Source organism: Harpia harpyja, chromosome 16 (assembly GCF_026419915.1).
Source record: "Harpia harpyja isolate bHarHar1 chromosome 16, bHarHar1 primary haplotype, whole genome shotgun sequence".
Lineage (NCBI taxonomy): Eukaryota > Metazoa > Chordata > Aves > Accipitriformes > Accipitridae > Harpia > Harpia harpyja.
The window spans coordinates 1920395-1936222 of NC_068955.1; the positions used below are offsets into that span (position 1 = coordinate 1920395).

The window sequence follows — 15828 nt, forward strand, 5'->3', positions numbered from 1 at the left end:
GGGGCTGCAGGCAGGCCCCCCCCGCCTCTCTGTACTCAGTGCAATCCCCCAGCCTGTGGCGGGGACGGGGCCCCCCCCCAGTCCCCGCCTGGCCAGAGCCCCCCCCCAGCCCTGCTCCCCGGCCCTGCCGGCACGAGGCTTTGGGACACGGTGGGGACGAGGGGCTCCCCCGTGCTGCCCCTGCCTGCCTCTGGCTCGGGTGCCACGGGGCTCCTTCCCCTCTATACATATATAAATATAACCTGAGGAATAAACCAGAAACGACACGTGCCCAGCGCTGTGTTCTGGCTGGTGGGACGGACCAGAGCAGCAGAAACCCCCGGTCACGGCGAGCCGCCCCGCTTCCCTCGCACGGAGCATCGCGACGCGCTTCTCCCCGCTCGGCCCTTCCTTCTTCCCCATCCGTCTGTCCCTCCATCCGTCTGTCCCTCCATCCGTCTGTCCTTCCCTCCTGCCAGCCTGGAGTCTGGGAGCACCTCTGCAGCGTGGCACTAGCCGGGGATGGGGGATACGGTCCCCCTGTGCCTCGTCGCCGGTGGGAGCCGCTTCCCTGGTGTGCGAGCGGGGTGGTAGTGGTGGGGAGACCTGACCGCAGCCTTTTTGCACCCACAGCGCCGGGGTCCGTGGCGGCTTGGCACCGGCGGGTGGGATGGGAGCGTGGACACGGCCAGCAGCTGTCCCTTGAGTGTGGGGCTGCTAGAGATCACCCTGGGGGGGGTCCCCCCTTCTCCCCGAGCTCCTGGTGCCCCGTGGGGATGGGACACCCCAGGATGGGGCTGTCGTGTGCCTGGTTCCCCTACGGGGCCAAGGGACACGCCGGGATGCTGCTCATCCCGGCTCCTCCATCGCTGCGCACAGACCCGGGAGCAGGGTGGGGGGGTCCCCAAAGGTCCCCTCCAGGGCAGAGCAGTGTGGCGGGGCAGGAGGCTGCATCTGCCCCATCCCTGTCCCTATCCCCATCCCCGGTCCCTGTCCAAGCATCCCGTCCCCCCCCCAGTGTCCCTTTTGGTGGCAGAAGGAGGGGAGGACCCCATTCTGTCCCCCACCCCGCTACGCCAGCAGCCCCACACAGCATCACCAGCCACCCCCCAGGCAGGGCCAGTGGGTGCCGGGTAGCTCCCAAAATCCAGGGTCAAACCTCGCCCGGCGCCCTCGGGCAGGGCAGTGGGATCGGAGGCAGCTGGGGGGGGGCCCACTCGTGCCCCCCACATAGCAGGGGAGGCCAGGGCCAAGCAGGCGGACGCCTCGCTGGGGGTCCCTCGCTCCGGGGGGGTCTGTTGGTGCTAAACACCTCCGGGACGGCAGCGCCCGCTCAGCCACCCAAAGCCCTTTCCCACCCCACTCCCCCCCCCCAAACACCCCGGATTTAGGGATGTGCCTGGGAAGGGCCCCCCCCGGGCCCCCACCCCGGCCAGCGCCGTGCAGTGACCGTGACACGTGGCTCCCTTTTTATTGTAACGAACCGCCGCAATTAATAAAGATGACTTTGGTTACTCCGGGCCAGCGGCCACCTCCCCGCGGGGACACGGCCGGTGCCAGGCTCGCCTTTCCCCCGTCTACAGCCCCTTCGTGTCCGTGGGGTGGGAGGGGGTGTCCGTGGGGTGGGAGGGGGTGTCTGTGGGTGGGAGGGGGTGTCAGTGGGGTGGGAGAGGGGTGTCTGTGGGGCGGGAGAGGGGTGTCCGTGGGGTGGGTGGGGGTGTCTGTGGGTGGGAGGGGGTGTCTGTGGGGCGGGAGAGGGGTGTCCGTGGGGTGGGAGGGGGTGTCCGTGGGGTGGGAGAGGGGTGTCCGTGGGGTGGGTGGGGGTGTCTGTGGGTGGGAGGGGGTGTCCGTGGGGTGGGAGGGGGTGTCCATGGGGTGGGAAAGGGGTGTCCGTGGGTGGGAGGGGGTGTCTGTGGGTGGGGGGGGGTGTCCATGGGGTGGGAGAGAGGTGTCCGTGGGGCGGGTGGGGGTGTCCGTGGGGTGGGAGGGGGTGTCTGTGGGTGGGAGGGGGTGTCTGTGGGGCGGGAGAGGGGTGTCCGTGGGGTGGGAGGGGGTGTCCGTGGGGTGGGAGAGGGGTGTCCGTGGGGTGGGTGGGGGTGTCTGTGGGTGGGAGGGGGTGTCCGTGGGGTGGGAGGGGGTGTCCATGGGGTGGGAAAGGGGTGTCCGTGGGTGGGAGGGGGTGTCTGTGGGTGGGGGGGGGGTGTCCATGGGGTGGGAGAGAGGTGTCCGTGGGGCGGGTGGGGGTGTCCGTGGGGTGGGAGAGGGGTGTCCGTGGGGCGGGTGGGGGTGTCCGTGGGGTGGGAGAGGGGTGTCCGTGGGGTGGGTGGGGGTGTCTGTGGGTGGGAGGGGGTGTCCGTGGGGTGGGAAAGGGGTGTCTGTGGGTGGGAGGAGGTGTCCGTGGGGTGGGAAAGGGGTGTCCGTGGGGTGGGAAAGGGGTGTCTGTGGGGTGGGAGAGGGGTGTCCGTGGGGCGGGAGGGGGTGTCCGTGGGGCAGGAGGGGGTGTCTGTGGGGCGGGAGGGGGTGTCCGTGGGGTGGGAGAGGGGTGTCTGTGGGGCGGGAGAGGGTCTCTCGCTGGCGCAGGAGCAGATCTCCCTGGAGGGTGGCTGGGGGGGTGTCCGCAGGTCTCCCCGTGGGTCTCCCCCCGTGGGTGTCCCCGTGGCTCTTTCCCTCTGCATCTCCCCGAGGGTGCCTCCAGGTGGCTCTCTCCCCGTGGGTCTCGCCGGGGGTCTCTCTCCGTGGGTCACGCCCTGGGTGTCTCCCCGTCCCCCCCGGTGGGTCCGTCTCTGCCCCCCCCCCCCCCGTGGGTGTCCCCGCGGGGCGGCCTCAGCCGGGGCCGCTCCTCCAAGCGCCGCCGATCCCGCGCTGTCCGCCAGGGGGCAGCACCGCCCCGCCGGGCCTCGGGGGCGCCTGGCTGGGCCGCGCTACCGCTGACCGGAAGGGGCGGGGCGGCGACGGCGGCGGCCGGGCCCAGGTGAGCGGCGGCCGCCGGGGGCTCGGTCCGGGTCCGGGTCCGGGTCCGGGTCCGGCGGCAGGGAAGCCCCGCGGGGGCCGGGCGGGGGTCCCGGTGTCGGCCCAGGCGGGTCCCGGTTCCCTGTGGGTCAGTACTGAGGCCCCGGTGCGGCCCGGCCCGGTGCGGCCTTGTCCGCCGGAGCCTCTCCCGGGCGTTAACCAGCCCGCAGGCCTCCGGGGGTCCGGGCCCGGCTTGTGACCGCCGCGTTTCGCCCCCTGCCAGGCGCAGCCCCCGGCACCATGTGGTCCGTGCTGTGGGCGGCCGTGCGCTCCAAGGCCCCGTACGTCACCTTCCCCGTGGCCTTCGTGGTGGGGCTGGTGGGCTATCACCTGGAATGGTTCCTCCGTGGGGACCCCCCGCCCGCGGCCGAGGAGGAGAAGAGCATCTCGGAGCAGCGGGAGGACCGCAAGTTGCAAGAGATCGCGGGCAAGGACCTGACCAAGGTGGTGAGCCTGAAGGAGAAGCTCGAGTTCGCCCCTCGAGCCGTGCTGAACAGGAACCGCCCGGAAAAAAGTTAATAAAGTTGTTTGGGCAAACGCAGCGCTCTGGAGCGACTGTCCCTGGGGCTGGGGCCGGCTGCCGGAGGGCTGTGGCCCGCAGCACCATGCTGGGGACTCCCCTGTCGCCTGCACATCTTCCAGCAGCGTCCTTCCTGCACCGGGCCGTATCTGGGCAATACGCTGTGCCCACTGCTGCTCTTCACTCCCCAGGGGCCCTCCGGAGGGTCAGGGTTTGCCCACCCCACGGATGCGCTCGAGACACAGCACCCAAACCTCTTCCTTTGTGGCAAAGCAGGCAGGGAACCTTGCTTTGGAGGTGGAACGTGTCTGAAACTCATCAGCTCTCGGCCTGTCCTGGCCCCTGAACCACAAAACCCTCTCAGCCTGGTTCCACCCACGTCTCTTTAGGTTTGGTTTCTTCCATGGCGTGAAGACAGAAGAAACTTGGACCTGAGTGACGTGGGGTTGGGGTCAGGCTAACCGCCTGGGGCGGGAGGACCTGCCGTCCTGCTTACAGCTCTCCCGTGGCTCTTTGTGAACCCTGACCACAGCACCACGCTACCACGTTACGCCCACGGGAGCCTGAGCAGCAGTGGAGATCTCTGGGGAAGTCCTCTCTGCATCATCCCCAGGCTTCACAGCAAGGAAGAGGGACAGGGGGAGGTTGGAAGTCCTGGCCTTGCTTCCGTCGTGGAGCTCAGAGCGTGGTGGTGGCTCTGGGCTGGCGTGTAGAGAGCGGGGAGATCTCTGCCTTGTACGGGAACAGCCAGAATAAACTTCTGTCAGTCCTTGGCCCTCTGTGTCGTCTGCATCAGCACCTGGCCCCAACCCTGGCTCAGCGTGTTTCTGCTCCCCATGTTTTCAAGAAGCAACCCCTTCTACAATGGGAGAAATGCCATCGTTGTCGCTGGCTGGGCACTGACCTCGGGCCTGGCAACAGGGTGGCGGGCAGGAAAGAGGGGGAGGCACCGAAATCCCAGCCCGTGCTGTGCTTGTGCCTCCCTCCCGGCTCCCCCAGCCACGTCATTTGCTTCCCTTCGACCTCCTTATCTAGACAAGAAGGGCTGTGGCAGCGCCGGGTGGGGTCCCAGCGGACAGGGAGGGTCCCACTGGGCTGCTGAGCAGGGCAGCCCATGGCGGGAGAGACCAGCAGCGAACACTGGGGACCGGTGGCCGGTGTCCCATCCAGCCTCAGGCATCAGCGGCACAGCAGGACCAAACCCTGGTGAGAACTGCCTGAGCAGGGCCAGCCGGTAACCGTGCCGCCGCTCGCTGCCGGCAGCGTGCCAGGGCCGTAGCCGGCGTTATCGCTGCCTCCCGGCTTGTTTTTTCCCCTGGTGCCTGAGCGAGGCCTTGCTGCTGCCCCGGCCCGGCCTTCCCCTCCCGGGGACGATAAATCTGTCGTGCCTGGTGCGAAGTCCTGAGGTCAGCAGCCAGTTCAGCGTTTCGCATCGCTCTGTCCCGCTTCCTCGGGGCCAGCTTCTGCCCCGCTGACAGCTTTACTGCCGTCGCTGCCCGGCTGTGTTTACCTCCCAACCTGCTGTCCTCGGGCTGGATCGCTGCCATCTGGCCAGGCTGACGGCCCGGCACTGCCGGGAACTCGCAGGCCTTTGCCGTTGTGGTGTGTGAGGGCAGCTGAGGCTGGGTTAGAAGGTGCAGGAGGAGTCTTGGGGCAATGCAAAGGCTGTCGCAGCCCTGCCCCACTGCTGCCTCCCACGCTGGGGCTCACAGCACCTTTCGTGTCATCACCCTCGTCCCCCTGACAGGCTGGCACTGTCCCCTGAGCTAGCCCCTGCCCTTGGCCTCTTGCTTTCCCAGCCTGGCTGTGGGGTGATGCTGGGCGATGGTTGTTCCCTATTGTGCACCAGGGTGGGAACGGTCCCATCCCTTCCCCCAGCCGGGACCCGCCAGACCCAGTTCGGAAATGTCTTCTGAAATGCCTTTGTTTACCCCGCGACGGAGTGGCTCCCCTGGCTGTTTATAGCCCATTGATCTGCCTGTTCCCAGGGCCGGCTGGGCACAATTGGGCTTTGTCGGGGCCTCGCTGCCCTGTTTCCTCCCCTGGGCCCACACCGTGTCGGTCGGGGGGGGCTGCTCCGGCACGGTACTGGAGCAATGCCCTTGGGAAGGACTGAGCCCCAACGGTGGCTGCACAGGCACCGACAGCACCTGGCTGGGCAGCCCCAGCCCCTGCCCTGCTCCCGCCACGGCTGCCTTGCTGGTCCCACCATGTTTCCAGCTGGTTTCCGTGTGTCTGGGGACTCTTGTCCATCCCCACAGCAGATGCTGGTATTGCTGCAAGGCCGTGGTTCCCCGCAGGCGCTGGGGAAGGGGTGAAGCCGCTTCCCAAAGACCGGTCACAGTGCGGGAAAGTGCCGCTTTTCTCCTATAACTCTTGGTGCTGTAAACCCACCCTTCCTCCCATTGAATCCCAACAATGTGCTGCCTGGGAAGTGCCGGCTGTACAAGAATAGGAGCCGGCAAGCAGTCAGGGCTGGGGTGAGCAGCCGCGGTAGCTCACGAAGAGCGAGAGGAAGCTTTGTTGAATAAACCATTATGGCAAAAAACTGGCTTCCCGAGCTTGCACACAACTGCCCGAGCACAAAAGTCCTTGGTCTGGCCCAGCGCGTTTGTAATCCGGCTGTTCCCAGCATGGCACAGCCGGGCGCTGCAGCGGGAGTGTGGCAAGGAGCTGTGCCAGCAGCGTGTGCGAGGCGGTGGGGGGGAGCCTGTCCCCAGGCAGGGAGTCCCGTGTCTGGCCTGGAGGCTGGTGTTTTGCAGGCGAGCATCCTCCCGGGGCTTGTCTGGCTTCGGGGAAGTCCCTGTGGCCGCGGCCGGCTGCGGCCGCTCTGTGCCACAGGGCAGGGATCGAATCCGGCAGCTGCAGAAGTGCTGCCTGTCCCTGCGCAGCACGTGGTGGCCGTGCCCTCGGCTTGGTGGGGGCAAACCGGCTGCAGTGCTCTTGGCATGGCCCTGCTGCCTTGCTGCTTCCTCCCCACGGGCTCCGAGGGTGGCTGCGGCTCCCGGGCTGACCCTCTGCCCTGCCTGGGGTTGGGTTTGCTCCTGGGGATCCATCCCGAACAGCTTGTGAGAGGAGCAGGTGGTGGTTTCCAGAGGCAGGATGCAGGGAGCGAGCTGGGGCTGTGTGTTGGGGGGGGGGCAAGCTGTGTCCCAGCTCACTGGGGGTTGGCCCAGGGGACTGGGACAGCTGCTGTGCAGGCAGGGACAGTGAGAGCCCCCCCCGGCTGCTCGGCACACCTGGATGGCTGCAGCGGACGTCCGGTTAGATCAGAGCAGGGATGCGCCAGCTGCACGGGGGCTATGGATGCTGTGACCTTGTGCTGGCACAAGAGCTGCTCGGAGCCATCGGTCCCTTTCCCACAAGGCCCTGAGTGACGATGCTTTGGGGAGGAGAGGAGAAGCACTGGGGGGCTGGAGCGGGGAGGGAGCTGGGGGCCACAGGGACTCATGGTCCTGTGTCCCGTTCTGGAGTGGCACGGTCACCCTGGACCCCCACACAGTGCGGTGTCCCTGCAGCCCCAGGGACATGGAGGGTCCTCACTCCAGCTGCACTGGAGAGCAAATGGTGCATCCCCCCGCCCCGAGTGCGTCCCCCGCAGCCCCTGGGGACGTCTGCTCCCTCCCCTGCCCGGGCCAGCCGAGGCTGTTTTCCCAGGCTCCCGTTTTGCCCTTTCCCCAAGTGCAGCCGAGTCCTTTCCCAGCCTCCCTGTCTCGCTTGCCTCTTCCTGCCACGGCCCCATGGCGCAGGCGCACCATGCCATGCCCAACGGCTCCTTTCTGCCACCAGCAAAAACCCTGAAGTGCTAAGTGAGAGGAGCAAATCCGCTCTGCACTGAGACGCATTCCTCGAGGCCTGGCCAGGGACAGCTACAGCGGGACGTGTTCCCTTCCCACTCGGCATTGCCTCTTGCAGCCGCAGCTCATGGCTGACTCCCCATCCCCAGCACCCCAGGGCCACCGCAGCTCCTTGCTTTTAGACCACATCGGCCTCTCCATGCCAGGAAAAGCCCCCGGCTATGCAGGCAGCAGCCCCTGCCCTCCTGGTGCTCCATTGGGATGATGCCCTGAGTTGCTGGCGGGTGCAGGACCCATCCTGGGATGGGCATGGGGTGCCGGCTGCCGCAGTCCCGTTGCCTCCGCACAAGGAAGCGGCCGGAGGGGAGCGACAATGTCAGGATGCGGGAAGTCGGCGGGGCTATTGAGCGCGTTTCCTCCTGCCTGCGGTTCTCACACGGGGCCGCATTGTCTGCTGTGCCCGCGCGTGGAGGGCTAAATATAACCCCGCGCTGGGGATGGGCCAGGGGGAGGAAAGGAACTCTTTGGGGTTTGCTTTTCCTTCATTGTGCACTGTTGGCAGCGGCGCCGAGAAGGGCAAAATTGTACCTGGTTTGGTTATTGCCTCGATGGTAGGTCCTGCGGGCATGGGGTGCTGGGATTCAGGGGCCCAGGAGGTTGCTCCTGCCTGAGCCCGCTCCCCCCGAGGGGCTGCGGGAAATGGGGCACTGGTAAACTGCAGGCAGAGCCCTGGGCACGGACGGGGCCCCAGGGGGACGGGGGGCTGTGCTGTTGTCCCGGCTGGCATCCCCCTGCCCAGCCCTCTGCCCTTCCTCCCCTCTCAGCTGCGATTTTGCTCCCGCCACGGCTCTTCCTGCGAGCAGGTCGGATTTAGACACTTGCTATTTTCTGTACGCTGGGAAAGCTTAAAAATAAACTCCTTGGTGCTCAGCCAGCGCCTTGGGCAGAGCCTTGCAGGCGGGATACGCTGCGGCAGCCCTCATGGCTCCTTTCCCCCAGCCCAGGGCAGGATAGTGCAGGGGGAGCCCAGCACAGACTGGTCCTAACTGGGAGGAGGGCAGGAATCTCCCTCCAAACCCATGGCTGTGGGGCAGTCACTGGCGCAAGCTCCTGGGGGCTGCATTAGACCTATGTCCCCAGCAGGAATTGGGGTCCCAGGACTGTCAGAGCTGCCCCAAAGCCTTTCCTGACCCAGGGGGTGCTCCAAGTGGCCACCCCCCCACCCCAGCATTCTCCTGAACTGCTGGTGAGCAGCCGAGGGGGTGCACAGTGCTGCTGGCCATGCACCCAAGGGACACCCCACACCTGTACACCCCCAGCCTCAGGCTGTTGGCAGTCAGGTGTGCATCCGTCTGTCTGTCCACCTCTCTCCCTCTTCCTTTTGCTCCTTCGGCCACGTCACATCCCTCTTTGGACACTCGCGTTCTTCCAGGAGCTGAGGATGCGGGAGCAGCCCCACGGCACTGCCTGCACCCTGCTGAGCAAGGCAGCCTGGCTCCTGCACCACGGCACAGTGCAGGCAGGCAGCTCTCTCCCCCCCCAGATAGTTCTGGAGGGCTGCGGCTGTGCCTTGGGTTTGGATAAAGCCCACAAGGCTCTCAGGTGAGGGGTACAAAAGCTGCCCCCCCCTCCCCAAAACTCCCAGCGCCGGGGGTCACAGCCTGTGAGTGGCCATGGGAACAGTCCCGTGGTGCTCCCACCCCATGGCGATGCCCAGGGCTCTCCGCCGTCCCGGCTGGGCAGCTGCGGTGGGTCCCGGTGCCTGCGCATCATGGCACACACTCGGGGCTCTGCTTGCTGCCCGTTATCCCAGAGCTGGACCCGGAGCTGGGTCTTGGGGGTGCCCATGGGGAGCCCCTCACCGCAGCCCCCAGGCTGCCCGTGCCACCGCAGGGCTCAGCATCGTGGTACAGGGCTGGGTGTTGTGGGAGCAAGTGCCATTCCCAGAAAGGGACCGGAGGGGCCTGTTTACTCAGGAGGGAGCGCGGAGGTGTGAGAAAGGCCATACGTGTCCGTCCGGCCGCTATCTGTCCCCAGGCTGTGCCAAAGGGCTTCACCGGGCCAGCCCGCGCCCTTATCAGCTGCAAACTTTTATTTGCCTAAGGGCCTCCTGCCCGCTTTCTGGGGGGCTGCTGCCAGCACCGGCCCCCGCTGCCACCCCCTCCGCGGCCCTGCCGCGCAGGTGAACCCCTCGCTGTTGTTGTTGGCGTGTGCCGTGGGCAGGTCCCGGCGGCGTGGGGGTCACGCCGGCCGCCCCCGAGCCACCTTGTCACAACACGGGAACAATAGCGGGACGTGGAGCTGTGTTTGCTCAGCGCCCACGGCCGGGCACCGTGTCCAGGCAAGGGGGCTCTCGGCCGTCTTGTTTACCACCTTGCAGGGCCGTTCGGAAAAGCGTGATGCTCCCCCGGTGCCAACAAAAATATCAGCCCAGGAGAGGGGAGGCGAGCGGGGGAGCGCTGCTGGCGGGTAAACACACCGCACGGCTGCACCGTTACCTTTCACACGGGCATTTCCTCCTGGCCGAGCGCGCCAGCCTGCTCTCCCCAGAAAGCCACAGCGCTTCAGGGCTTTGCAGCTCTGCTGATGCCTGGTGAGCACTGGGCTGTGGTCCCCCATTGCACTGGGGTGCCCCGGGGGGTCCCCACTGGGTAACGGTGAGAGCAGGGAAGGGTCCCTCCAGAGATGGTGGGAGCAGGGCAGGGTCCCTCCAGAGGGGATCTGCCCCAGCATCCTCATGGAGGGTGCAGGCGAGGGCTGATAGCGTGCACCCCAGACCCTCACCCCAGGGGATTTTTGCCCCCCCCATCCCCAGCAGGGAGGGGAGCCAAGGGCAGGCTCAGCCACCAGCCCAGGCTCTGCCCCAAGGGCAGCACAGCCGGGTGCCTCCCTCTTCGCTTCCTCCAGTGGCCGATGGCAGCGATATCACCCCATATCACCCATATTTCATTTTCTCCAGGGTATTTTTAGCCTGTCCCACCCTTGCTGAAGAGGCCCTCGGCCGAGAGCAGGCTCTGCCCCGGGCTGGCTTGGCTGTACAAACTAAACAACAGCCGCAGCCGCATTGTGTGCCTTTATCTGCTGCTCATTTCCACCTATTATGCAGCCACGAGCAGCTCCACAGCTTCCACTGGGTTTATCTGCAGCAGAGCTGGGGCATGGGGAGAGGGACCGAGTCCTGCTTTGGGTAACCCAGAGCCTGCACCACCCCTGGGCCAAGGCTGGGCTCAAGGGGACAGGACACTATAGCAGGGAGGTTTGTGCTTTCAGGGGGTGAGCGGCACCAGCAGCACAACTGGAGCTCAGAGGGTGCCCGTGCTCCCCTTCAGCCCAGCCCCATCGCCCATGGGACAGCAGCTTCCCTCTCCCTCGGCCCCAAACCCTTACCCACCCTCCCCAAGGCAGCTGCATGAAGCACAGTCACACCACACTTCACCTTTTTCATTCATCCGACTTTATTCAACAAGATGCAACACTGAGTCTGCCCAGGGGGGGAAGGAAACAGCATTGAGGAATAATGTCTGCATTCCACACTCGTGCCTGGGTCACGCAGGACCCACAGCCCCTCAGTAATGGCAGGACCTTCCCCTTTCACAGCACCAGTGGGCTGGGGAAGTTGGGGCAACTGCTCTCGCTGTGGCAGTTGGTTCTTCCACCCCCCCCAGCACCTCAGCCCACAGCAGGAGAGGACTAGTGCAAAGTAATAAAACCAATAACCCCCCAAACCAGCAGCTGCTAGGCTAATTCTTCCCCCAAAACCACAGGGCTGGAGGGTGCGTGGCCCAGGCTGGACACAGCTCCCCAAATCCCCCGCACAACTGCACCTTTAAGGCAGAAAGCTCCACGCTCAGGCCAGCAGGTTAAAAATAACTTAGAGACACACACCACATGGGAAAGGATCCAGGGCCAGGAGGCGGGGGGGGGCTTCGCACTCCCAGGGCACCGGAGCGGTGACCCTGCAGCCATCGGGATCGGCCGCTCACCGCAGAGCCCAAACTGAGATCTGCCGCTGGCTTAACCCCCCCCCGTGCCCTGCAGGGAAGGGGCAGCTCCTGCGGCAAACCCCAGGCAGGAGCCGCTGGCCCTGCTGGCTCCCTGCCGGGGTCAGAGGAACAGGACAGGGCTGGTGGCCAGGAACCATCAAGCCCAGCTCCCCCCAGCCCTCCCGGGCTCAGCCCGTTCCACGTGGAGGCTGGAGGCGAGTGGCTTCCCACGGCTGCACGCCCGGCTCTCACGCCGGTGGGGGCTCCGGCAAGCTCCGGGGTCCGGCCGAGCCGCAGTTCCCGAGGGGCAGCAGCCTCCCGCCACGGCCCCAGGGACAGCCCTTTCCCAGCCGCGTGGCTCCAGAGATTTCTCCCTTTCCCACGGCGAGGCACGCGGGACGCGACGTCCCGGGGAACTTTCTGCAGTTTCCTTCCTTGCAGGGTCTGTGGGGAAAACAGGAGAGAGCGAAGGCTCCGCTCCAGGGTGACACTCAGCCCCGCTCCCGAGCATCGCATCCCGGAGCAGGCAGGTCTCCGCGGGCACAGCCTCCGGAGCGGGGCCCGCCCGTACGGCACAGCACCAGGCAGGAGGCAGCTGCCTGCCCACGCCAGCACCTTTGCAGGCACGAGGGACCAAGGAAGGTCCCCTCGGCCGGCCGGGGCCAGCCCCGGCACTAGACATACTGCTTTTTGGAGGCTGAGCTCCCGGGCCGGCTGCATAGCTTCTCCTCTGGGGCGGGGGCTTCGGCAGCCCTGGGGGCATAGGGGTCCGATAGGGCCCTGCTGCTGCTGCCCAGTGCCAGGTTCTCCTCGTTGTGGAAGTTGGCCCAGTTCTGCTCGCTGGAGAGCTTGTTGTAGGCCTGGTAGGGCGGCGTGTGGCTCTCGGCCATGGGCAGGAAGGGGTAATGCTTGGGTGTGTAGGGACCCGAGACCATGTCATCGGCAAAGGCATCCCGGCTGGGGCCGGCCGGCCCCGACACCTTCTTGATGTTGCTAAGCAGGTTCTTGCAGCAGAGGTGGAAGAGCTCCAGGAGGTTCAGGATTAAGGAGATGAGGCCCATCACCAGCATGAAGATGATGAAGATGCTCTTCTCGGTAGGGCGGGAGATGAAGCAGTCTACCTGATGAGGGCAGGGGTCCCTCTTGCACACGTAGCGGGGCACCATGGAGAAGCCGTACAGGTACCACTGGCCAACGAGGAAGCCAGCCTCAAAGATGCTTTTGCAGATCACACTGATGATGTACGTCCACATCAGCGCTCCTCGGATCTTGAGCCGCCCGTCCTCTGTCATGTAGATCTTGGACATCTTCTTCTCCACGGCCGCCAGGGCCTGCTCGATCTTCGGGTCCTTGCTGTGGATAGCCCGAAGCTCGCTCTCCTGTTGCTTCAGCTTCTCCTCCTTCCGGGAGAGATAGACAACATGGCCAAGGTAAATCAGGGTTGGGGTGCTGACAAAGAGGAACTGGAGCACCCAGTAGCGGATGTGGGAGATGGGGAAGGCTTTGTCATAGCAGACGTTGGTGCAGCCCGGCTGCTTGGTGTTGCACACGAAATCCGACTGCTCGTCCCCCCATACAGACTCCCCGGCCAAGCCCAGGATGAGGATGCGGAAGATGAAGAGCACGGTGAGCCAGATCTTCCCGATCACCGTCGAGTGCTCCTGGACTTGGTCCAGCAGTTTCTCCAGGAAACCCCAGTCGCCCATCTTCTAGGGAGCCGCGTGCCTCTGCCAATAGAGAAGGAAGGGGAGCCAAGTCAATTCTCTGTTTCCATGCTGGAGAGCACAGGGCAGATGGGGCCACCTAAGCCCCATGCTTTCTCGGGACATGGCTGCTCTGCAGATGGTCCCAGCAAACCCCCTGAGGAACATCCCACACCTGAGGGAGGGAGCCAGGCAGCATTTCTGAGTGCAGGAGTGCTCCTCCTGCACCCCACTGCCCAGTATGGAAACATGGGGCTGGGGGAGAAGAGGCAGCGCAGGGATTCACCTCCCCCCACAGCACCCACGGCTCGTGGCTGTCCCCGGCATCCCAGGACAGAGCCCGCAGCGAAGGGCTCACTGGCCAGCAGGTTTGGGTCTGCCTTGGGAGATCAGGGTCACGGCAGCCAGAGAGGGGGCACGGTGGGGGCTCACAGGAGCAGCCCAGATTTGCCTCGCCTACAGCCCGCTGCCCCGGCTTTACCAAAGGAGAGAGCAGCAGGGTCGTGGCGAGGGGAGTACAGACCCCCGGGGTACAGCAGCCACCCCGACACCCATTCAGGGCTCACCCCAAACCGATGGGACAGTCTCCAGCCGGCTCCCTCGCTGCGGGGCGATGGCACCCCAGCCCCAGCACGTTCCCCCTCGCCCAGGGTTTTCCCCGGCCTGGGGACCCCCGAGACCACTCACCGCACGCAGACCCGAGATGCCGCTCCGGGGACCCCTCAGCCTCACCCCCGGTCTGCCGGCGAACCCAGCCCGCATCCCCCCCACGGGAGCTCAGCCCCGCAGCCCAGCTGGGAGAGAGGAAGCGGCCGCAGCCCTGGCCACTAATTAACCTCTGCCAATTAAGCGGGCGGAGGTGCCAGCTGGGCCGTTAAAGGGACACCCAGCCGCGGTGGGGCGAGAGGGGTGCTCCGATGTGGGTGCTGTCCCCCCCCCCCCCCCGCTGTCCCCAAGCGGGGTGTCCCCGGGGAAGCCGCAGCCGCCGGGGGTCCCGGGGACCCCTCACTCACCTCCGCCGCGCCGGGCACGTCCCGCCTGGCTCGGGCCGCGCTGGGTGTGAGCGGCCGGGCCGGACCGGGCGGCTTTGGCCGTGCGGGGCCCGGGGGAACCGGGGGAGGAGCGCGGGCAGGAAACCGGGGGCCGGGGCTTAGCGCCGTCCCGCAGGTGTGCGGGGCCGCCCCGTCCCGCTGCCCCCGGCCGAGGGGGCGGCCCCGAGGGGGAGGGGGGGGCGTGGGTCCACGGAGGACCGCCCGCCCGGGACCCCCCGGGGACGGCCGGGACCCCCCCGGGACAGCCGGGAGCCCCGTGGACAGCGGGGGCCGTAGCCGGGGTGGGAAGCCCGGCTTTCCCTGCCCGCTCGTCCCCGGCTGCGGCTCCGCCACGGCCGAGCGGGAGAGGGACCCTGGCCACGCGTGGGACCCTGAGCAAGTCACCCCGCTGCGCGCCCCTAAAACCGCCGCGCTTTTAGTGCCCGCATCGCGGGCGGCGGGGCGGGGGGCAGCGGGGGAGGCCGGGTCCGGGGCGAGATGCCCCGGGGGTGTGCGGTGGGGGGTCCCCGGGGATGCTCCGTCCCCTGCCCGCTCCGGCGCTCGCCGGGTCCCCCCGCGGGTCCGTGCGGCGCGACGGGCGCTGGGTGGTGCTGGAGCCACACCGGAGCCCTGGAGCCACACCGGAGCCCTGGAGCCACACCGGAGCCCGGCGCTGCCCCGGCCCCGCGTCCCCCACCGGCTCCCGGGCCGAGCTGCACCGGGGATCCGGGGGCCGGGACCCGCCACCGGGTTTTAAGCGGAGCTTTGCTGTCGGGGGGGGCTCAGGTGGGGGGCAGCGGAGGCACTGCAACAAGGAGGTGGGGGGCAGATGCTGATATTTTATGCAGAGGCTTAAGTCCTGCTGGCTTCGGGAGGGGTCGGGGGGCAAAACCCTTGTGTGTGTCCCCAGTCACTGTCCTGCAGCGGCCGCGAAGGGCTGGCACGCTTGGCATGGGCTGGCACACTTGGTATGGGCTGCGTGGGGCCAGCTGGGACCGGGGGGGCTTGGGCTCTCGAAACCAGAAACTAGGCCAGTCCGCACACGCAACTGGGAGCTGCCGCCTCTCCCGCACCGAGACGTGGCATTTCCTCCTCACAGACAGTGCCGAGGCTGAGCGGAGGGCAGAGCCGGAACAGCATTGTTATGTTTAATATAAAATAATTGCCGTGCTTCACGTAACGCCCACGTGCTGACCAAGGCCGTGGCACCAGGGTGCTGCGGAGCCCGGTGCCCATCTCCCAGCCGGCCCACCGTGAATACCGCTTCCCACTGCCTCTGGGTTGTGTCTGCTGCTACAGCGAGCCCCCCCTTAGTGCCTGTCCCCAGGGATGCTCTGCATCCCACCAGCCCTCGACGGTGGAAGTGATCGCCTCTGGGGAGCTGCTCCAAAACTACAAAGGAACCAGAGCTGCCCTCACCTGCGGATGTGGCGGCTCCCACATTGCTTTACCCACCAGGAAGACTGTGCCAAGCATGGGCTTCACCCACACCAGCCACAGGTCCCCAGTGAGCCGTGCGGGTGTCCCAGAGCAGACCCCCACGCTGGTGCCAGAGCCACTTCCCAGTCAGAGACCTTGTGCTGTTCAACCTTCTGGAGCATCTTTCCTCTGGCACAGGGTGCCCCGTGCCCAGGGCTAGCACCACAGGTGACAGAGGTGACGCGGTGCTGGGGTGCCCAAAGGAGCAGCCCATGCTGGAAGCACTTTTTCTGTGTCCTGGCACAGAGACATGTCACCCTCCCGACAGCGTGGGCATCGCTGACACAGCCTTTCTCAGCGGCACGAGCCCCGGCTGTGGTGGCACGC

The 15828-nt window shown here is 66.7% G+C and overlaps 2 protein-coding genes across 2 annotated transcripts; one reads left to right on the plus strand and one right to left on the minus strand.

Annotated features, from left to right (window-relative positions):
• The first annotated feature begins 2922 nt into the window (after nt 1–2922).
• SMIM12 (small integral membrane protein 12) lies at nt 2923–4281 on the plus strand. Its single transcript, XM_052811777.1, has 2 exons — nt 2923–2950; nt 3212–4281. Exon 2 carries the CDS (start codon nt 3229–3231, stop codon nt 3505–3507), a length of 279 nt encoding a protein of 92 aa, XP_052667737.1. The 5' UTR covers nt 2923–2950; nt 3212–3228; the 3' UTR covers nt 3508–4281.
• A 6406-nt stretch (nt 4282–10687) lies between these two features.
• Nucleotides 10688–14098, minus strand: GJA4 (gap junction protein alpha 4). Its single transcript, XM_052811866.1, has 2 exons — nt 14005–14098; nt 10688–13015 (listed from the first exon to the last, which is right to left on the minus strand). Exon 2 carries the CDS (start codon nt 12992–12994, stop codon nt 11963–11965), a length of 1032 nt encoding a protein of 343 aa, XP_052667826.1. The 5' UTR covers nt 12995–13015; nt 14005–14098; the 3' UTR covers nt 10688–11962.
• Nucleotides 14099–15828: the final 1730 nt, after the last annotated feature.